The 23229-nt window shown below is 44.5% G+C and overlaps 1 protein-coding gene across 3 annotated transcripts in view; it reads right to left on the bottom strand.

Annotated features, from left to right (window-relative positions):
- Positions 1–22846, bottom strand: part of LOC126262716 (sentrin-specific protease 1-like) — a 160717-nt gene extending 137871 nt beyond the window's left edge. Inside the window, exons 1-2 of one of the 3 annotated variants that reach the window (XM_049959504.1) lie at positions 22244–22846; positions 22014–22138 (exon numbers count right to left, since the gene is read on the bottom strand). In XM_049959504.1, the coding sequence (XP_049815461.1) occupies positions 22014–22072 (59 nt within the window). In that variant the 5' untranslated portion in view covers positions 22073–22138; positions 22244–22846. The remainder of the gene's footprint in view (positions 1–22013; positions 22139–22243) is intronic. The other 2 variants (XM_049959503.1, XM_049959505.1) reach the window with 2 other exon arrangements.
- Between the last annotated feature and the right edge of the window lie 383 nt (positions 22847–23229).

Genomic DNA, 23229 nt, shown 5'->3' with positions numbered 1-23229 from the left:
ATGAATATCTTTTAAGTGGTGCCGATTTTCTCCGCTTCTGGCAGCACTACTACACTCGTTAAGTTATCATGCCAAACAGTAAATAGGCACTGTGAAGTATTGCAGCATGGCCATCATGGTCGCCCATATGAGCAAATGTAAACCTACATCCACACTGGATAAGCTGCACTTCACAGCATCGCACCATACCATGAACAAACGTGTGGCGCAGAGCTGTGCAGAACTGTAGAAAGGAGCAGTGTTCAAAGGTGCACTGTAATGTACCAGAATATGTGTTTGTGGGGAGGGGGACAGTCACAATGGAAAACAAAAAACACGGTCCAATGTCCCAACAGAGTTATGCACAAATGAACAATTTCCTCTAATGTACCAATACTTCGTGGAACTTGCTCGTTGTTGTGTAGAGCAGTGTGGTTTGACGTCCACACCTGATGTCCCACACTGCATCAAACCTCTTTTCTTGGTTTTTGGCAGCACAGCCAGTGTGGACACGGCTTCAGCTTTCATAAATAATACTGAAGAAGTTCAATCCAAAGGAGAACTGATTCTGACGATGCAAAACAAAGTACAACAGACTCTGCTGAATAAGAGAGCAGAGACGAAGATTCTGATGAAACTACACATGCACACGCGCGCACACACACACACACACACACACACACACACACACACACACACACACACTCACACTCACACAGCACTGGGGAAATTAAGAAATAAAACTTTTCTGAGCAACACATTTTAGTTTTCCTATTTTTCATGGCAACTGTGTTAATTCCACAAAAAACTCCCAATTATCTCTAAGTGCCACCCCATCCACAGTGCAACCAAGTCATCACGGTACTAGAAAAGGTAGCAGAGGCAGTTCTACCACAATGGTTTGTGGTAATGCTGCCACAGATGCAAGGACAGCATTTTGCAAGATAACAATAATGATCTGACTACAGCTAAACACGATGAACATTCTTGTCTAAATGATGCAGAATTGAGCCATGTACATGATAACAGGCAATGTACCTCAAGTAAAAAATGCTAAGTAACTTGACTTTCAGTACTGAGGTTGAAGCTGCTGATGGGAAAAAGTGAGTAGTGCCTACTAGTATTAGAGTTCCTGCAAAGCATGAACAGGAAAATGTTCTTCGGGAGAATTTTTATCCTTCTCTATATGCAAATACATGTACCATCAGCGATTTTCCCCTCGAGTGCTTGGTGCTTCTTTATTGACAAATCTATTTTCGAACACATTCAAATATTCACTGAAATAGAGGCATGGAGAGTGTTGTGAGGTGAAGAATGATCATTATCGTAAGAAGAGCTTGATAGACCTCTTGCTATTTTGTGACACTGAAACCAAAGGAACAGAAGTGGACCTTCTATCATCAGAGAAGTGGGGAATACAATTTGATAAGTCCGATGTCATGTAATCGCTTTAGGAGTGGATTACATTGCTACAGTTAACAGGACCATACTACCAGGTCATCAGTCCATTTCAACCTATATGCTAGTGAGAGTCTTCGACAGGAGAAGGGCACAGAAGAAAAACCCTGATTAACCCAATTGTAACTGAGAATCAATAAAACCAAGAGACATAAGCAAACAGAAGTGAGAGAGGGGTAAGAGGGTATGGCGGGTGAGTCACTCCACCCAGAAAGAAACTGGAGGCAACCAGGACATGTTATGCAATGGGTGAGACAACCTCTGCATCCCATTGGTGTTTCCTTGCGCTCTTTTATTACAAAACTAGCAACAAAGCTAAATTGATAAAATCCCAGGAAAGAGAACAACAATGAGACCACAAAGCAATGACAGATGTAAAAAAAAAGAAGATTTAAAAAGGCGGGAAGGGCAGAAACCAGGCTGGGCCACTACGCAAGGGCAGCACTGGCCCGCCATACATTGGAGCAGGTGAGGGGGCACCCCTCCAGCTCTTCAGGTGGCCCATGAGGACAACATATCCTACCTCAAAGAGATGAGTAGAAGCTTCCCTCACAGGTAGAACATAAATCCAGATCAGTCACTCTGGCGTCAGCCGCTAGCACCAGAGGCAGCATATCAGCAATTTTAAGGTTTTGCTGTGATGTGTCAAAATTAGGGCAGTCCAGTAGGATGTGGGTTGGTGGTTGGTTGGTTGGCTGGTTTGGAGTGAAAGGAACTAAAAGGAGGCAAAAGGCAAATCCTGTAAAGCCTAAGTGTAACTAACACAATAAAAAACAGAGATAAAAGCCAGGTAAAAGAAAAGTACAGACAAGTCATTAAAAGATCAGTCAAGACAATGGGTTAAAACCAAGAAATGAGAGAGAACTAAGACAGTAAAAAGGTGGAAAGGGTAGAGGCCAGGCTGAGCCACCCAGCGAGGGCCACCAAGGGACCCCACCCCTGGGAGAGGAGGTGGAGGGGGTAGGGGCCCCACCAATCCCTCAGGTGGTCTGTTGTGGTCTTCAGTCCAGAGACTGGTTTGATGCAGCTCTCCATGCTAGTCTATCCTGTGCAAGATTCTTCATCTCCCAGTACCTACTGCAACCTACAACCTTCTGAATCTGTTTAGTGTATTCATCTCTTGGTCTCCCTCTAACGATTTTTAGCCTCCACGCTGCCCTCCAATACTAAATTGGTGATCCCTTGATGCCTCAGAATATGCCCTACCAACCGATCCCTTCTAGTCAAGTTGTGCCACAAATTTCTCTTCTCTCCAATTCTATTCAATACCTCCTCATTAGTTATGTGATCTATCCACCTAATATTCAGCATTCTTCTGTAGCACCACATTTCGAAAGCTTCTATTCTCTTATTGTCTAAACTATTTATTGTTCACGTTTCACTTCCATAGATGGCTACACTCCACACAAATACTTTCAGAAACGACTTCCTGACACTTAAATCTATGCTCGATCTTAACAAATTTCTCTTGTTCGGAAATGCTTTCCTTGCCATTGCCAGTCTACATTTTATATCCTCTCTATTTCAACCAACATCAGTTATTTTGCTCCCCAAACAGCAAAACACATTTACTATGTTAAGCGTCTCATTTCCTAATCTAAATCCCTCAGCATCACCCGACTTAATTCGACTACTATCCATTATCCTCGTTTTGCTTTTGTTGATGTTCATCTTATATCATCCTTTCAAGACACTATCCATTCCATTCAACTGCTCTTTCAAGTCCTTTGCTGTCTCTGACAGAATTACAATGTCATCAGCGAACCTCAAAGTTTTTATTTCTTCTCCATGGATTTTAATACCTACTCCTAATAATTCTTTTGTTTCCTTTACTGCTTGCTCAACATACACATTGAATAACATCAGGGAGAGGCTACAACCCTGCCTCACTCCCATCCCTTTCATGTCTCTCGACTCATAACTGCCATCTGGTTCTGTACAAATTGTAAATAGCCTTTCACTCCCTGTATTTTACCACTGCCACCTTCAGAATTTGAAAGAGAGTATTCCAGTCAACATTGTCAAAAGCTTTCTCTAAGTCTACAAATGCTAGAAACGTAGGTTTGCCTTTCCTTAATCTAGCTTCTAAGATAAGCCGTAGGGTCAGTATTGCCTCAAGTGTTCCAACATTTCTGCGGAATCCAAACTGATCTTCCCCAAGGTCGGCTTCGACCAGTTTTTCCATTCGTCTGTAAACAATTTGTGTTAGTATTTTGCAGCAGTGGCTTATTAAACTGATAGTTCGGTAATTTTCACATCTGTCAACACCTTCTTTCTTTGGGATTGGAATTATTATACTCTTCTTGAAGTCTGAGGGTATTTCACCTGTCACATATATCTTGCTCACCAGGTGGTAGAGTTTTGTCAAGACTGGCTCTCCCAAGGCCATCAGTAGTTCTAATGGAATGTTGGCTACTCCCGGGGCCTTGTTTCGAAAAAAGTCTTTCAGTGCTCTGTCAAACTCTTCATGTATTATCATATCTCCTATTTCATCTTCATCTACATTCTCTTCCATTTCTATAATATTGTCCTCAAGTACATCGCCCTTGTATAGACCCTCTATATACTCCTTCCACCTTTCTGCTTCCCCTTCTTTGCTTAGAACTGGGTTTCCATCTGAGCTCTTGATATTCATGCAAGTGGTTCTCTTTTCTCCAAAGGTCTCTTTAATTTTCCTGTAGGCAGTATCTATCTTACCCCTAGTGATACGTGTCTCTACATCCTTACATTTGTCCTCTAGCCATCCCTGCTTAGCCATTTTGCACTTCCTGTCGATCTCATTTTTGAGATGTTTGTATTCCTTTTTACCTGCTTCATTTACTGCATTTTTATATTTTCTCCTTTTATCAATTAAATTCAATATCTCTTCTGTTACCCAAGGATTTCTATCAGCCCTCGTCTTTTTACCTACTTGATCCTCAGCTACCTTCACTATTTCGTCTCTCAAAGCTACCCATTCCTCTTCTACTGTATTTCTTTCCCCCATTCTTGTCAATCGTTCCCTAATGCTCTCCCTGAAGCTCTCTACAATCTCTGGTTCTTTCAGTTTATCCAGGTCCCATCTCCTCAATTTCCCACTTTTTTGCAGTTTCTTCAGTTTTAATCTACAGTTCATAACCAATAGATTGTGGTCAGAGTCCACATCTGCCCCTGGAAATGTCTTACAATTTAAAACCTGGGTCCTAAATCTCTGTCTTACCATTATATAATCTATCTGACACCTTCCAGTATCTCCAGACTTCTTCCATGTATACAACCTTCTTTTACGATTCTTGAACCAAGTGTTAGCTATGATTAAGTTATGCTCTGTGCGAAATTCTATCAGGTGGCTTCCTCTTTCATTTCTTCCCCCAAATCCATATTCACCTACTACATTTCCTTCTCTCCCTTTTCCTACTATCGAATTCCAGTCACCCATGACTATTAAATTTTCGTCTCCCTTCACTATCTGAATAATTTCTTTTATCTCATCATACATTTCATCAATCACTTCGTCATCTGTGGAGCTAGTTGGCATATAAACTCGTACCACTGTGGTAGGCGTGGGCTTCGTGTCTATCTTGGCCACAATAATGCGTTCACTATGCTGTTTGTAGTAGCTTACCCATGTTCCATTTTTTCCTATTCATTATTAAATCTACTCCCACATTACCCCTATTTGATTTTGTATTTATAACCCTGTATTCACCTGACCGGAAGACTTGTTCCTCCTGCCACTAAACTTCACTAATTCCCGCTATATCTAACTTTAACCTATCCATTTCCCGTTTTAAATTTTCTAATCTACCAGCCCGATTAAGGAATCTGACATTCCACACTCCGATCCGTAGAATGCCAGTTTTCTTTTTCCTTATAACAACGTCTTCCTGAGTAGTCCCCACCCGGGGATCCGAATGGGGAACTATTTTACCTCCGGAATATTTTACCCAAGAGGCCGCCATCATCATTTAACCATATGGTAAATCTGCATGCCCTCGGGAAAAATTACGGCTGTAGTTTCCCCTTGCTTTCAGCCGTTTGCAGTACCAGCACAGCATGGCCGTTTTGGTTGGTGTTACAAGGCCAGATCAGTCAATCATCCAGACTGTTGCCCCTGCTGGAAAGGCTGCTGCCCCTCTTCAGGAACCACACGTTTGTCTGGCCTCTCACCAGATACCCCTCCGTTGTGGTTGCACCTATGGTACGGCTATCTGTATCGCTGAGGCATGCAAGCCTCCCCACCAACGTTAAGGTTCATGGTTCATGGGGGTGGTCTATGAAGCCAAAAAGCTCTACCTTACCGGATGAATAGAAACCACTTTTATGTGCAAAACATAACACCAGGTCAGTTGAATTGGCGTTCTCCGTTAACACCTGAGGTAGCGTGTCAGGAAGATTAAGATGCTGCCTCAAAGTAGCCAAATCAGGGCACTATATGAGTAAGTGGGCTACCGCCAGGAGAGTTCCGCATTGGCAGTGAGGGGGATCCTCACCTCTGAGAATGTGACCACGGGTTGGCCAAGTGTGACCAATGCGGAGTCCACAGAGGACAGTGGATTCTCCGCAAGAAGCAAACAGGAAAGACTGTCACGTGGCCATGGACTCCTTCATTGTCCTCGGTTTGTTTGGGGATATTAGGGCAGACCAATCTGAGTTACAGATTTCCTGCTGTCGATGGCATGTAAATGACTAAATATCCCATTCTGGGAACCCCATTTCCAGAACTGGCATCCTTGTGGCCAGTTTGACCAACAGGTCAGCTCATTCATTTCCCGAAATCCCAACATGACCGGGCATCCAAACGAAAAAGACTGGCTGCCCAGCTTGATGGAGTTCAGAGAAAAGATCCTAGATAGCTGTAAACAGTGGGTGAGAAGAGTATAACTGGCCTATAGCCTGAAGGCTGCTAAGGAAGTCACTACAGATATGGATACTCTTGCCAGAGCAAGAAAATACATGGCTAAAGGCTAATTTAATGGCCATCAATTCAGCAGTGAAGACACTGCAGCCATTTGGCAGAGTGTGAAGATCACTGCAATGTGCAAGTGTGTATGTAAAGCCTGTTTGTCCATCGACTGTTGAGCCATCAGTGAGTACCACTTCCGAACCCAGAGTCTTCTAAAGGACAGCCAAGAATAAGCGGCAAAAAATCATGGGGTCAATGAAATCTTTTGGACCAAAGGAGACTTTGAGACAAAACCAAGGTTGGGGTATAAGCCATGGAGGCAGATAAATGACTCCCTGACCAGAGGTGACAGTGGAGGAAGTTGCAGTTCCGACCAGAGACAATGGAGACGTGCAGCAATTGTAAACCCAGTTCCGAGTTCTGGAAGGTAGAGCTCCCTTCCAGGGAAAAGGACACAGTAGATGGGATGGTCAGGGAAGCTATGAACGTGTATAGCATACTTCAGCAGCTGTTGTTGGCACCTGATAGGTAATGGAAGGACTCCAGCCTCGACTAGTAGGCTGTTCACGGGGCTAGTTCAGAAGGCTCATGTCACAAGTTGGACACTACACCGATGAATAGGGTAGAGTATCAACATGACTGAGGGTGACACAGGACCATACGTAAGACTCCCATAGAGAAGATGGGACTGAATCAGGGCTTTGTAGAGCCACAGAAGCATTATGGAGACAGTGAAGTGTACCGAGGTGTCAGCAGCACTTTCACTTAAGTTGGTGAAGGTGAGGAAGCCATGTCAGCCGAGAATGGATGACTAGCCCCACAAAGTGGTGTGTCTCAACTACAAGAAGTAACTGATTATCTAGGTAAAGCTCTGGGTGTGGGTGGGCAGTACGATGGCAACAGAAGTGCACGACATCAGTCAAATCCACGTCAAAACACAGTCTCTCTCTCTCTCTCTCTCTCTCTCTCTCTCTCTCTCTCTCAAGAGGCCACGTCCTGTCCCACGCCACTGCAGGGCTTGCGCTCCACAACCACCATACTAGAGGAACAATAATAACAGCAAAAATCATTGGCATATAAGGAGGGCGATACCGGAGACCCCACTACACCATTTATGGCCACTAGAAAGAGGGGGACACTCAGTACAGAGTCATGCGGGACCCCATTCTCTTGTATATGTAGGGTACTGAGTGGAGGGTCCACCTGCACCCGGAATGTATGGTGCGACAGAAAATTCTTGACAAAACTCATGAGTAGACCCTGGAGACCCCCACTCATGTACCGTAGTAAGGATTTAATGATGCCATGTCGTGTTAAAAGCCTTCTGTAGGTAAAAAAAAGACAGTGATGAGGTGCTGACAACGTACAAAGGCCGTCCAGATGGTGGACTCAAGGTGAACCAAATTATCATCAATGGAGCGGCCTTTGCAAAAACCACCCTGAGATGCAGCCAAATGGTCCTGAGACTCAAGGAGCCAACACAGCTTGCTCACCATGCTTTTGAGCTACTCACAGAGAACATCAGTAAGGCTGATTGGGCAATAACTCTCCATCTCAATGGAGAGTTACCCAGTTTCAACACTGGAACCATCATGCAAGAATGTGACACTAACAATCCACTGACAGTTGTTTCAGCATTTGGTTGTGTATGCAGTCTGGCCTTGGAGCTGTACCAGGGCACTGAGCCAGGGCACAGGAGTGTTCCCATTCACTCAATGGATTGTTATACGGCTCCATGTGATGGGCAGTGAAAAATAAGCTCATAAGCTCCCCTAGCTGTTTTACGAGCCGAGATGCGGGGTGGTAGTTCTCAGATGCAGATGTGTGAGCATAATGCTCAGTAAGACGTTTGGTGACAGTGTTTGGGTCAGTATAAAAGACACCATCTAAGGAAATACTTGGCACACCTGCAGGAGACTGGAAGCCATAGGGTCATCTAGTCTTTGCCCATACCTGTGATGGAGAGATACGTGATCCACATAGCGTTCCCTGGATTCTTGCTTTCATCATTTTATGAGGTAGCAGATGCAGGCACAGAGCAGTTCAAAGGCAATTAGGTGCTCCAGTGAAGGGTGTCAGTTATAGTGTTAGAGAGCCTGTCTATTATCTCTAATGGCCACAGTGATCTCTGGGGTCCACCATCATGCTATCTTCTGATGGGGGGATCCCAATGAAGAAGGGATAGTTTGGTTGGCTGTCAAAAGAATGGCTGCCATTGTATACTGAACAGTCACATCAATACTCCTTGAAGTGGGGAGCTGATACTCCTTGTGGTGGGGAGCGAAGGATGACAGCAGAAGTGAACCCATCTCAGTCAGCATTACACAGAAGCCATCTGGGGGGGGGGGGGGGGGGGGCATCCGAGGGAGCAACGCCGAGAGGGAGGGACAGGAAGATTGGGAGGTAGTCACTACAACACAGGTCATTATGGACCCTCCACCCGATAGATGGTAGAAGAGCAGGACTGCAAAAGGAGAGATCAATGGCCAAATAAGTTTTGTGTGCCACACTGAAGTATGTGGGGGCACCAGAGTTCAAGAGCTGTGCCAGTAAAGTTTCAATGTCTTGACCACAGCCAGTGATCATTTTTCCAACCCACAAAGGGCTATGGGTTTTGAAGTCGCCCAAGGCTAGGAAAGGTGAGGGGAGTTGAGAGAGTAATGCAGACAATATCATCGGGAGGAAAGATAAACATTAAAAATAGTAAAATCGTGATGTGCCCGTACCCAACCAGCCACAGCCTCCGATGGTGTATCAAGAGGCACAAGGGACTGTATGTTGACTCCAGTACATATGTACAAAGTGCACCTGATACTCTCTCATAGTCAGTACGGTTCTTAAAATAACTTTGTTAGCCACGGAGGGTAGGGGTTGAAGTTGCTGGAAACTATGTTTCCTGGATGGTAATACAGAATGCAGGGTATGTGCTTAAAAACTGCTGTAGCTTAGTCAGGTGGTCGAAAAATTCTTTACAATTCCACTGGAGCATCAGACACTCTGAATACTGTGAGAGTATGAAGTGACCAGGGGGGGAGGGGAGCCAGGTTATGACGCATTGTCATGTATTGTCACCACTTTAGATGTCAGAGGATTCAATGAAGTGCGTTCTGTAACAAACTGCCTGGGGAGATCAGGTGTCTCAGTGGCTACCTGAGTTTCCATCACCTTAGTGGACTTCTTTTTGTCCTGCTTTTTCTTCTTCTCCTGAGAAGACAAGGAGTGAGATTTCCCTGAAATCGTTTCAGGGACAGAGGAAAAACAAGAAGTCTGAGGGCCAGTGGCGTGTGGTTCCTTCAGGCATCTGGCTGTGGACCAACAGGAACCATGGAAGGAAGAGTTCCAAGGGACCTCTTCCTAGCTACAGAAGCTGGAAGAGGACGAGATGTCTGTCGTTGGATGGGATGGGGAGTGGTGTCCCCGGCAGGTGGGGAGCCAATGCTCCCGAAGAGGGCATGGTGGAAGCACCTAAAGGGGGCCCAACCACCTGGGGGCAGGTATCAGCAGGAGGCTCTGACAGCACACTTTAAGAGGCACAACAGAGCAAGGTACAATCGGCAGAGAAGGCAACAACATTGCAGCTACAGTGTAAGATCGTGTCATTTGTCCGGGATTAAGACACTCATTCTTTTTTCTGGACTCTTGATATGTGAACTTGTCCAGGGTCCTACAACTGGATTTTCTTCTCACGTTTAAAAACGGAGCAATCTGGTGAACAAGGGGAGTGGGGCTCGCAGCAGATTACACAGACAGGGGCTGGTGCGCAAGGAACAATCACATGCAATGGACGTCCACAATCCCTGCACGCAGTGGTAGCAGTTCAACAGGAAGACATATGTCTGAACTTCATATGCCTGAAGCATCTCATAGGAGGAGGAACACAGGGTTTTACATCACACCAGTAGACCTCATCTTAACCTTCTCAGGCAACATATCACTCTCAAAAGCCAAGACGGAGACTCCGGTGGCAACTCTGTTTTCCCTTGGTACCCTACAGACACGACAGACGAATTGCACATCCTGTCACCTCAACTTGGAGTGCATCTCATTGTCAGATTGCAGAAGATCACGGTGAAAGATGATGCTCTGGACCATACTGAGACTCTTGTGGGGTGTGACAGTCACCAGGATGTTACCCAACTTTTCACAAAAGAGCAGCACCTGTGACTGGGCAGGGGATGAAGTTTTCATCAGGAGGGAACCAGTCTTCATCTTAGCTTCACCGTATTTGTCCTCAATGTTTTCCACAAAAAATACAGGCTTTGTGGCAAAAAAGGTGTCCTGTCGGTCCTAGTATGGACCAGGAATTGGGGGGGGGGGGGGGGGGGAGGATTTTGCTCCTCGTAATCTAGTCCTGCATTCCTCTCATGGTGTAACAAGGAAAGAGAACATGTTGAGATTGTACCTTGTTGCACTGCACGAGGCCTTTCCATATCAAGAGTCTAGCAAGGGAAGGGAACATGTTGGGATTGTACTTTGTTGCATTGTATGAGGCCTTTCCATAATAAGTCTGCTGGGACCACATGACCACCAGCAGGAGAAATTTTAATCACTTCATGTGCGAACTATCTGTCAGGGCATCACCCACTCCAAACAGGGGCTCTCCCCATGGATGCCACCCAGCAACAGCTATGGCTAACTGGCCAGTAATATGTTGCCAGGAGTCCCTGTGCCCCACACACGACAGGCACATACTCCATGGCACACATGGGGAGTGTGCAGTGCAGGCACCAACTGCAGTGCAATCCCTGCATACTCATCAGGCCACGATCATGCAGGTTCTTGATGACCCACCCACAATGGGATGATTACCATGCTGGATTTCAGGCATACTACAAATGGAAGGAAGGCTGAAATGTTGAAAGGTCACAGAGGCTGAGCATATACCACAGTGGACCACATTCCGTGCACAACAAGCACTTCTGTAAAATTTGGAAAAAGATGGCGCAGGTCAAACCCAACAATGGGGACAATAAAATCATAATGGAAAGTGAAGTCAGCGCCAGGAGTGGAACTAGAAATCAAGGCCAAAATTGTGAACCTAGTCCACGCAGGGTCTTCACCAAAAGCACCATCTGACAAAAGTCAGAGGAAGTAAGAGGTAGTGTAAGTGTAGGTTTTCAGGATGTGAGCCACCATCAAACAGCCACTACACTGACTGTGGGTTGGATCCCCCCATCACAGAATATGGTCATGTGGCAGCCAAGTGTGGCCAACGTGAAGTCGACAGAATATTACATCCCTGTGAGAGGCACGAAGGGAAGACTACAACATGGTCATTGTTCCCTTTATTGCTCACAGTTTGTTCTCAGAACCCAGTGCACACCAATCCGTGCCCCTAATATCCAACAATTGACAGCGAAGAATCAACTGAAGGTCCGGATCCAATGTCAGCATCCTTGTAACCAATTTGGCCAGCTTTCAGCATATTTGTTCCTTGGGATCCCAACATGACCTAGGGTCCAGACTAAGATCACCAACTGTACAGTATGCTGGAGACCAGACAGAAAATTCCGGATAGTCACAGCCACTGGACCTGACGGGATACCAATTCGATTCTACACAGAGTACGAAAAAGAACTTGCCCCCCTTCTAGCAGCCGTGTACCGCAAGTCTCTACAGGAACGGGAAGGTTCCAAATGATTGGAAAAGAGCACAGGTAGTCCCAGTTTTCAAGAAGGGTCGTCGAGCAGATGCGCAAAACTATAGGCCTATATCTCTGACATCAATCTGTTGTAGAATTTTAGAACATGTTTTTTGCTCGCATATCGTGTCATTTCTGGAAACCAAGGATCTACTCTGTCGGAATCAACATGGATTCCGGAAACAACGATCGTGTGAGACCCAACTCGCTTTATTTGTTCATGAGACCCAGAAAATATTAGATACAGGCTCCCAGGTAGATGCTATTTTCCTTGACTTCCGGAAGGCGTTCGATACAGTTCCGCACTGTCGCCTGATAAACAAAGTAAGAGCCTATGGAATATCAGACCAGCTGTGTGGCTGGATTGAAGAGTTTTTAGCAAACAGAACACAGCATGTTGTTCTCAAAGGAGAGACATGTACAGACGTTAAAGTAACCTCTGGCGTACCACAGGGGAGTGTTATGGGACCATTGCTTTTCATAATATATATAAATGAGCTAGTAGATAGTGTCGGAAGTTCCATGCCGCTTCCCCAGAATGAGCAGGCAGCAGGAGACACCCAAAACACCAGCTACCCTGTGTTCGCCTTGAAAGTGTAAAATGTTATTGCTGGGAATAAATACCACTTTGACGGAGAAAGTGGCAAAGAAACTGGTATAGGCATGCATATTCAAATGCTGAGACATGTAAACAGGCAGAATATGGCCCCGAAGTGATCAAAGCCTATAGAAGACAAAAAGTGTCTGGCACAGTTGTTGGATCAGTTACTGCTGCTACAATGGCAGTTTATCAAGATTTAAGTGAGTCCGAATTTGATATTATAGTCGGCACACGAGCAATGGGACACAGCATCTCCGAGGTCGCGGTGAAGTGGGGATGATGCTGTAGTATACAGAGAAGTTGCAGCATTAGAAAATAGCAGCGAAATGAAGGAAGATCTGCAGCGGATAGGCACTTGGTGCAGGGAGTAGCAACTGACCCTTAACACAGACAAATGTAATGTACTGCGAATACATAGAAAGAAGGGTCCCTTATTGTATGATTATATGATAGCGGAACAAACACTGGTAGCAGTTACTTCTGTAAAATATCTGGGAGTATGCTTGCGGAACGATTTGAAGTGGAATGATCATATAAAATTAATTGTTGGTAAGGCGGGTGCCAGGTTGAGATTCATTGGGAGAGTCCTTAGAAAATGTAGTCCATCAGCAAAGGAGGTGGCTTGCAAAACACTTGTTCGACCTATTCCTGAGTATTGCTCATCAGTGTGGGATCCGTACCAGGTTGGGTTGACAGAGGAGATAGAGAAGGTTCAAAGAAGAGCGGCATGTTTCGTCACAGGGTTATTTGGTAAGCGTGATAGCGTTATGGAGATGTTTAGCAAACTCAAGTGGCAGACTCTTCAAGAGAGGCGCTCAGCATCGTGGTGTAGCTTGCTGTCCAGGTTTCGAGAGGGTGTGTTTCTGGATGAGGTATCGAATATATTGCTTCCCCCTACTTATACCTCCCGAGGAGATCACGAATGTAAAATAAGAGAGATTCGAGTGCGCATGGAGGCTTTCCAGCAGTCGTTCTTCCCACGAACCATACGCAAGTGGGACAGGAAAGGAAGGTAATGACAGTGGCACGTAAAGTGCCCTCCGTCACACACCATTAGATGGCTTGCGGAGTATAAATGTAGATATAGATGTAGAACCAGTGGGTATTTAGCACAGCACTGGTTGATAGCCTGAAGACTATTCAGGGACACATGGCTGATTAAGAATGCTTGTCAGTGCAAGACTGATCATTAAGACCACAAATTCTGCAGTGGATACACTGCATCTGTTTGGTGGGGAGTGTAGTTCACTGCAACTTGCATGTGTGGAGGCAAAACCGGTTCATCCATGGACCATAGTACCATCAATGTATAGAACTTCCGAAACCAGAAATGCATCAATGATGGCCAGCAGCAGGCATTAAAAATCTGTGGGGCCAACAGAGTCTTTCAGTCAAAAGGAAAGGTTGAGACAAATTCAACAATATGGTACAACCACGGAGCATGTACGAACACCCCTGACAGGAGGCAATATTGGGTCAAGTCAGAGTTCTGAGCACAGACACTGTACGAACTGCGTAGGGTTCCAGTCCTGGGCCTCTGTTATGGGGGAGTGGATCCCCCTACCACAAAAAAGGTCGGTTGGTTGTTGGAGTTAAAAGAGTCCACACTGCGAGATCATCAGTCCCTTCATTCTATATGTATCGAACCAGGAAAAATCCGCCGAGAAAGGATTTTATCATACGTCCATTTCACAAGTGTACCGTGAGTATCAGGAAATCTCCAGCTTCACTGTGGCCACAAAAATATCCTGCACAAGTGGGACTAATGAAGACTGAAGAGAATCGTTCAACATGACAGAAGAGCAACTCTTTCACAAATTGCTGCAGATTTCAATGCTGGACCATCAACAAGTGCCACCGTGTGAACCATTCAATGAAACATCATCGATATGGGCTTTCGGAGCCAAAGACCCACTTGTGTACCCTTGACGACTGCACAACACAAAGCTTTATGCCTCGCCTGGGCCCGTCAACACAGACATTGGATTGTTGAGCCTAGTCGGACAAGTCACATGTAAAATTGTAGCGAGTGGACGGACGTGTATGGGTATGGAGACAACCTCATGAATCCATGGACCCTGCATGTCCGCAGGGGACTGTTCAAGATGGTGGAGGCTCTGCGGGGCATGGGCAGTTGGAGTGATATGGGACCCCTGATGCATCTAGACATGACTGACAGGTGACATGTACATAAGCATCCTATCTGATCACCTGCATCCATTCATGTCCATTGTGCATCCCGAAGGACTTGGGCAATTCCAGAAGGACAATGCGACATCCCACACGTCCACAATTGCTACAGAATGGCTCCAGGAACACTGTTCTGAGTTTGAACACTTCCGCTGCCCACCAAACTCCCCAGACATGAACATTATTGAGCATATCTGGGAAGCCTTACAACGTGCTGTTCAGAAGAGATCTCCACCCCCTCATACTCTTACAGATTTATGGGCAGCCCTGCAGGATTCATGCTGCCAATTCCCTCCAGCACTACTTCAGAAATTAGTCAAATCTGTGCCACGTAGTACTGCGGCACTTCTGCACGCTCCCAGGGGCTCTAAACGATATTAAGCAGGTGTACCACTTTCTTTGGCTCTTCGGTGTATTTCCAACCGACCATGAGCTGTCTATCAATATTACAGGTGAAGAATCTGGAATATCATGACTAATATGGACAGCCAGAAGAAAGGAGCACTCCACTAGGATGTGACCTATTATGTATAAGGCTATGCAACCATAATGTGCAGGAAGTCTATTGCATAAAATAAAACTAAGGTTAATCTGTTATAATCAATGTGGGCACGAAGTCGTATTCCTCCTGGGATGAACAGAAGCTAGGGCACCACACAGCAGTAGTCTCCTTGACAGCGTGGTGTTTATTTGAGGGGCAATAGCCCACCAGACAATGCTCCATTTCCACGTGAGGAGAGGTCTTATTCGCAACTACAAAACTATGCTTTGGATCATCAAAGTGAATGTTCTGCAAATAATTGCTTCTCTAGCCAAAAGTAAGCTAGTTCATTCCTTGGGATATCTATGTGACTTGCGACCCAGAGAGAGACAATTGAGCAGGCAGTACACCAAAGATCAGACAGAAAGTCAGGAGCATCAAAGAGCAACAAGAGTAACACAAGTCAATAGCCTGGAGGCTGCTCATTGATTCACCACAAATTAACATGTAATTGAGAGAGATCTGTTTCATAAAATGTAGGACTCTGTTAAGGGCTATCAACTCCACCACAGAAACACTGTACATTAATGGCAACGAAAGTTGTTCCTGGCCACAAGAAATATAAAGGCATATCCTGGCCTGTCCATGATTTTAGAGTCACCAATGTAAATGATAATAGTAACCTGCTACTCCTGAAGAACTGAAAGAAGCTGATACCAAAAGGTCATGTGGGCAACAAACTTCAGGTCCTTGAAATAAGTCAGTGCTAATTTGTGGCCTGGAGTGCAGGAAAATAAACACAAGAAGCACATTCTGATGATCCCAGCTGAGGGCAAGTGGTAATTGGTCATGCCCCTCATACACAAAAAGAACGGTAAGCTTGATTATCAGGAAACTGTTGAATCGAGACTGCTAAAGTGAGCTAGACTTTGTTGGAATTGAAGAGGGAAAATCCCCACTTCAGCAAGGAGACTGCCTATGACTTGTCCAGAAGGCCTCAGTGGCCAGTGTCACTTCATGATGATGTACTGGATCTTGTCCAGAAGGTGCCAGTGCCAATCTTACTTCACGGTGACGGACTGGATCCAATAATTTTAAAGTAGGTTGTGTTACTCAGCCATAAATCTGAAAACCATAGTCTAGTCAAAGAGGAATGGGCAAGAAAGAAGACAGCACTTAGCTTGGAAGCCGTGCAAAAGGATCCAAGCGAGGCCTTACAGATGGCACCTTGGAGCTGGCATCCAGCTCTGGTTACAGATTGGGAGATATACCAAACATAAATGTCACTGAGAAACAGTGCAGTGGTGACCAACAATTTGATGGAAGTCAATGGCCCACTGATGGCAATGAAGAGCATAACACTCACAGCGCAGAGCCTTGCAGAACACCACTCTCGTGGACCTATGGGGAGTTGAGTGATGTACCAATGCAAACCCAAAATAACCAGTGGAATAAAAACTGACAAAGTCACTAAGGAGCCTTGAAAGCCCCAGTCATGGAGAATAAGTAATGTGATGGCACCAAGAAGTGTTGTCAGACTTATGCACATCAAAAACGGCTGCAATGAGGTGCATCAAAAACTACTGCAATGAGGTGCTGGTGTTTAGAAAAAGCCCATCTACTTCCTGTTCCAAGCTAGCCACATGACCAGTTGTGGATCGTCCCTCCCAAAACACACACTGATGGGTGATCAAAAGGCCCTGCAATTCAAGGATCCAGAATAATCATTGGGCTACCATCCTTTCATGCAGTTTCCAGAACATGTTGGTGAAGCTAGTGTGTGGTGGCTGTAAATGGATGTACAGTTTTTGTCAAGTTTAAAAATTGGAACAATGATACTACCTTGCCATTGCAAAGGGAAAATATTTTCCAGGAAATATGGCTGAAGACCCGGAGTAGATGGAATCTTTGAGTAGACGAAATCTTTGACTAACATTCAGATGTTGGATGATCTGTTTATGAGTTGAATCAGGGCATGAGGTCATATCGAGTGAGGAATCAAGAGCCTGATGCGGGCCCCAACCAGTGACAGGTTCATTACATAAGTCTGCATGATTTAGGGAGGGTGGGGTAAAGAATATTGAGCTGTATGTCTTCTACTTCTAGTCGTTTATGCATCTGAAAGGTTGGCATGCACGAACAGGATGCTGGTGCTGTCACAAAGTGGACTGCAAGATGTTGAGCAAGAACCGATGCACTGGCACAAATACCACCACAAAGGAAAAGGCTCACACGGTTGCGCTCAAGAGAAGGTTGTGCTCAAGCACGGGAAGTGTGCACATCACTGGTGCTGTGCAATATCCGAGCTTGGCCAGAAGATGAGCTTTGATGCTGCGCTCAAGCTGTGGCATGACAAAAAGTGAATTGTCATGTGTCGTTATTACAACACAGTAAAACTGTCATGTTCTCATGCCACAGCATGCGTAGAAACAGCCAGAAGAAGAAAGTAGATGCTGACACCCAAACCTCTAGATGTCAGATTGGTACCAAACTTTGTGTGTAGACAGAGTATCAACCAAAACACCAATTTAGTTTCCGCTGTGTGCTGTTGTCGAAAGAACATGTGTAAATGGTAACTGAAAGTAACACCAGAACTACGGAGTATAAGGAAAGCCTATCTGTAAGTTATGAGTGGGAAGATATCCGGTAGATGAGCTGTTAGAGCATCAGATTGTCATTCTAAAGGTTCACAGATCGAAACCCCTGATGTCAACTTTTTGTAACAGTTTACGTGTGAAACTGTAGTATGGGAGAACATTTTTGTGGCACGTAAAACGACATTTCGGAGTTTGTAGCAATTTCCTTTTCACAGTCTGCTTTCACTGCATTAGTTGAAAGTAGCAAACCTGTAGTGTACATTTGTATAGATAACACCACACCTACCTATACAAATGTACTCTATGGGTTTGCTACTTTCAACCAATGGCAAAAGCAGATGGCCAAAAGAACATTGCTACAAACTCTAAAATGTCATTCTACACGTCAGAAAATTTTTCTCTGATATCACAATTTCACGCATAAAATGTTTAAAAAATCGCCATCAGTGGGTTTTGAACTCAGGAACTTCAATACAACTATTTAACACTCTACCAGCTCGCCTACCAGCGATCTTCATAGTAACCACTCACAATGTTTGGTACCAATCTGAGTGTCTTGACATCTGGAGGTTTGGGTGTGAGAAGAAGCTTCTGACAGAACAACCCACAATATATGCGGAACAGAAGCATGAGAGCCTCATGCGGTTGTCCCCTTTGTCCCCTCTCTGCATGTTCAGTGCAACAGAGGGTTGTGGACAGAGCTGTATGATGTTATGGCTGACTGCAGCACAGACGAAGTTCATGTAGACTCTATCGACTCAGGCGACATCATGTAGCTGCAGGCAACAAGCACCGTCAACCTCCGTGCAGTCTTGGGCGGGTTGGCCACCTACATCATTGATCCACCTACTATGAAGAAAATGACGATGCCAAAACAGCGCGAGAAGCTGTCCCAGGCTCTCCTCAGGGGACTGTCTTGGATATGCACCAAGAGACGGTCGAAGAGGAGCTGTTACGTGCCAGATTTTGGGACACAACTGGCAGAATAAGAAGATCATCATAGTGCAAACTGCAGCAGATGGTGGTGACTTCTTCGGGCTAAGGAAGTTCTTCGGCTTTCCTGTGACTGCCAAAGCTCTCCCCCTTATCATGGATGATGAGCCCCAGTGCTTTAGGTGCCAAGCGGAGGGGCTTGTGGACAAATACTACCACAACTTACTGCAGGGCGTCAAGTGCACTGGCATGCACGACACTCGCACCTGCAACAGAAACGAGACAAGGCGCCAACTTGTACTCACTGTGGTGGGCCACATGTGGAGAACTGGCATAGCTGTCTGGCCTTCGCTGTTGAGGGCTGTGTTGAAGACAAGCTGCAAATGAAGACAAAGTGACATTGGTGCCATAAGCGCCACCATATGACAATGGAACTGAGAGGCGAGAAGGCAGCTACCACTGCCCATAGGCGGTCGGAATACTGCGCTATTGAGACTGGTGTGGGGGACAAGCCATTGATGCTGACACAGCAGGTGCCACAAGGTCATGCTGACGGCCGCAGCAGAGAAAGCGACAGTGGCCTTCAAAGTCGCCACAAAAGTGTAGAGAGCAGCTCTAAAGGCCGCCTTGTCTGCGGAGGAGGAGGAGGAGGCCTTCCACCAGCTGCAGCAATTAAATGTGCAGCTCACACACAACCTCTGCACATACACCACAGAAGAAGAGATGGCACCTGCCGCTACTCCCTCACGAAGCAGCCGGTGGAGTAACGCAGAGCAGCAGACACACCGAAGAAGAACCCTGCCATTATGCGACTGTACAGCTCCGGGTACTTGGCTACATGGCATGTCTACGAGATAACAATGAATGGCCTGGGCCTTCCCCCACATCCAGTCACCACCGATGCAGCGCAGCAGGGGGCTCACACAGCTCTCGCAGCGAAACACTGTTCTGCAGTACAGAATCGGACTGACCACCTTATGATGAGCAGGTGGCTATGACACAGTATCTTCTTGCATGATACCCACAAACTACAAACGAAACCTACCCTTGCATGGTCTGATATGGGCAGCAAGAAATCCACTACTGCTCTTACTAAGCAGTCCGGACTATTGCAGAGGTTTTTTTTTTTTTTTTTTTTTTTTTTTTTTTTTTTTTTTTTTTTTTTTTTTTTTTTGCCTTGGAACTTGCCTTCGCATTTTATCCCCCTCTACCCTTGAAACCGCTATCATTTGTTCGTTTTTCGTTCACCATCTACCTACTCAATGCAACTGTGTTAGTGGATAATCTTATCCAGAAGGATGGATAAAATCACAGCCCCACATCCAATGAAGTCCTCTATTAGTAACTAACAAATGCAGAGTGATAGTAGATCAGTTGAGATGGTCACCAAGTTGGTGTGCATGTGGAGGGGCTCCACCATACCTTCTTAATGTGTTTAATTAGAGAGCAAGCCTTAGTTCAAATGGCTCTGAGCACTATGGGACTTAACATCTATGGTCATCAGTCCCCTAGAACTTAGAACTACTTAAACCTAACTAACCTAAGGACAGCACACAACACCCAGTCATCATGAGGCAGATAAAATCCCTGACCCCGCCGGGAATCGAACCCGGGAACCCGGGCGTGGGAAGCGAGAACGCTACCGCACGACCACGAGCTGCGGACAGCAAGCCTTAGTGCGAAGCCTCTTAAAAGTGAGGAGAGTTGTCTCAGAAGGATGTCGCTCGAGATGTTGCAGTACCCTCCTACGATCCTAAGTGGCTGTTCCATGTTTATCAACCATGGCACTGGCTAGTGGCGGAGGGGCACCTGTAGAGAGGGGAACAACAATTCCAGCAGCATTGGTAATTGGTTCAGAGACATCTCCCAGAACCTCATCAACACACTGACGGGCGAAGGTGGCTGCAGATTTGCAGTTGGCTCTTCAAAGAACCTAACCTAGTAAGTACACTGTACAAATGTACACCTAGAGGTTTCTGTTAAATTGTTGATATACAACATGGAAAGCAGCATTAACCATATCATATGCAATCTCCAAGATGCACATCCAACAATATTCACATATGAAGTAGACTAATGAATCGAAAATTTTATGTCCCACTACACTATCTGCGAATTTTCAATATTTATGAATCAAATACAGAGAAAATTAACATATTGGCCCCTGCTTCTGTTTTTTGTATATTATGTATGATAAATGTACATTATACGCACCAAGATCGTTCAATAATACATGTTTTCAGAATTAGCCTTGCAGTTTTAGTTACTATAACCAAAAGTTGATTAAATATGGAGTGAATATACACATCAGGCTATGCTACAGATAACCGGTTACCACAACCTTTATTTTGCACTCACATTCATTGGCTTTACCAGCTCACAAATCACCTAACCTAACTTAGACTGCAAGCTATATTACAGATCACTGTCGCCATAGCCAAGAGTTCAGAGAGGGTCTACTACCATTACCTCGTCAAAATATGACGGGGCATCAATGTTTTACACTACAAGGAAGCAGTCGTGGAACTAAATTGCATCCCAATATGGATAAGTTTCAGTAGCATTTTTTGAATGCGAGTACAAAAAAACTGAACAATGAACACAAACGTTTATCGACCCTCTACTTAGCTACTGACGGGGAAGCCTCTGCCTACGTATTCCTAATACTAATAAACAAAAGATATTGTTAACACACAAAAATATCTGTCACAAAACAGTGTTGAGACTGTGAGCACAAACTGGTAGATTTCACATAAATTTTGCAAACTGTCAATATTCATCAGTTATACTAAAACCCACACATAATTTTTTCTCCAATTACTTACAACAGTTCAAAGTAAATGAGACAGGACAACTTCTCTACAAATCACTAGACCTTCATTGTGGTTTTGAATAGTGGTAGACCACCAATTACTATTAAATAGGGCAAGAGGTTTTATTTTTGTTATTTGTTAACTAAGGGCCACAGATATAAAAGTTCAACTGAAACAATACAGAACATCGTTCAGCACTGTCACTTACACTGGAGTCACACACAATAGAACAATTTCAACCATGTTTTTGTTGGTGGAATACCAAAGGAATTATGGTGAAGACAGCAATGCAACAAATGACAGTACTTTATTCTCAGGGCAATCAGCACCATCGACAATGGCTAAAATGTGGATAACACTGCTTACGGAACCATTAAAATACATCGAAAAAGTAATGTCTCCCAATCCTCAAACTAGTAGCCTACGGGTTCATACCTAAGAGGTGTTTTCCAAAACATCAACGCTTCTGTTAATGAAACCTTCCGCGACATCATATATGTGAACAAAAATAGGTAAATGAGATCAAAATATCTCCGCGTTGTTGCCTTCCCCGTACTGGTCTGCAAAAAAATGCGACATTACACTAAAATCGTGACGAGATACGACTGATGTCCCCCATATAAATATACCTGTTAAAGTGAAAATAATGCAAAGTTATAACTCACCTTTTCGTCGCTCTGTTTACTAGCTCCTCTCCTCTATCAAAGAAATAGAGAAATGCCCTTCTAAAAGCGTCGAACATTATGACGCCGTTTTGAACTTGGTCAGGTTCTCACAGTTTAAGAAGAACATGCCCAAAATGAAACAGATATATTCCAGGCTTGAAAATACCAATTAACAGACGTTTACACAAAACTCAAATATTAAACATACAAGGTCCATTATAAACATAACAACATCTTCTCGCCATTTTCATACTTTCAAACATGCTTCATCTCGGAGCACAGATGTACATTTGTGCGCCACCTAAGGGATTGCCTTTATTATCTCTGCGAATTTATCATTTTAAAAAAGCAGCAATATCTTTAAATAAAATTAATTATCGCAGCAAAACATGGCTCCTGGATTCTATATACAGCTTTTCAAGTTCTGCTTTGTTAAATTCTGTCTCTATGCAATTTCCAACCAGAGGACGCTAACTTCATTGGATGACGCTAAGGCCTTGAACACATTAGTACACAAATTCTTTTGTGTATCTAGCCAGTGTTTGCAGACGATAGAGCGATTTTGTATATATAGAGTTGAGAGACATTTATTGTCTATACATACGCTTTTGCAACAAAATCACAGAGCTTTTGGCTCCCGTTTGAAATGGATGACATAAGACAATTCTCAGACACTGTTGCGTGACATTTCGCACTGTGGATATGTTTGTAGACGTAATCTCCAGCTGCTCTCTTTGTGCCGAAGGAAACGCTGCTGAGCGTATTTTACATGAACATAAAAAAGAATTTAAAGAATCTCTTGACTACGTAAGAATACGAAAAAAAAATGGGCAGCATTATAATAATTGTCCATGGGCTAGTGAAGAAGCTAAATGTGGGCCAGATACATGTGGTGGTAATTTTTTTTTTGATAAGAGTAAAATCAGAAAGCATTATCTTACTAATTTTTATAAATCCATACATAAAAATAAATTTCATTAATGTTT

This window comes from Schistocerca nitens, chromosome 6 (genome assembly GCF_023898315.1).
Source record: "Schistocerca nitens isolate TAMUIC-IGC-003100 chromosome 6, iqSchNite1.1, whole genome shotgun sequence".
NCBI classification, from domain to species: domain Eukaryota; kingdom Metazoa; phylum Arthropoda; class Insecta; order Orthoptera; family Acrididae; genus Schistocerca; species Schistocerca nitens.
Note: the sequence above shows the minus strand (reverse complement) of the source record. Positions and strands in the feature narration are given on the sequence as shown.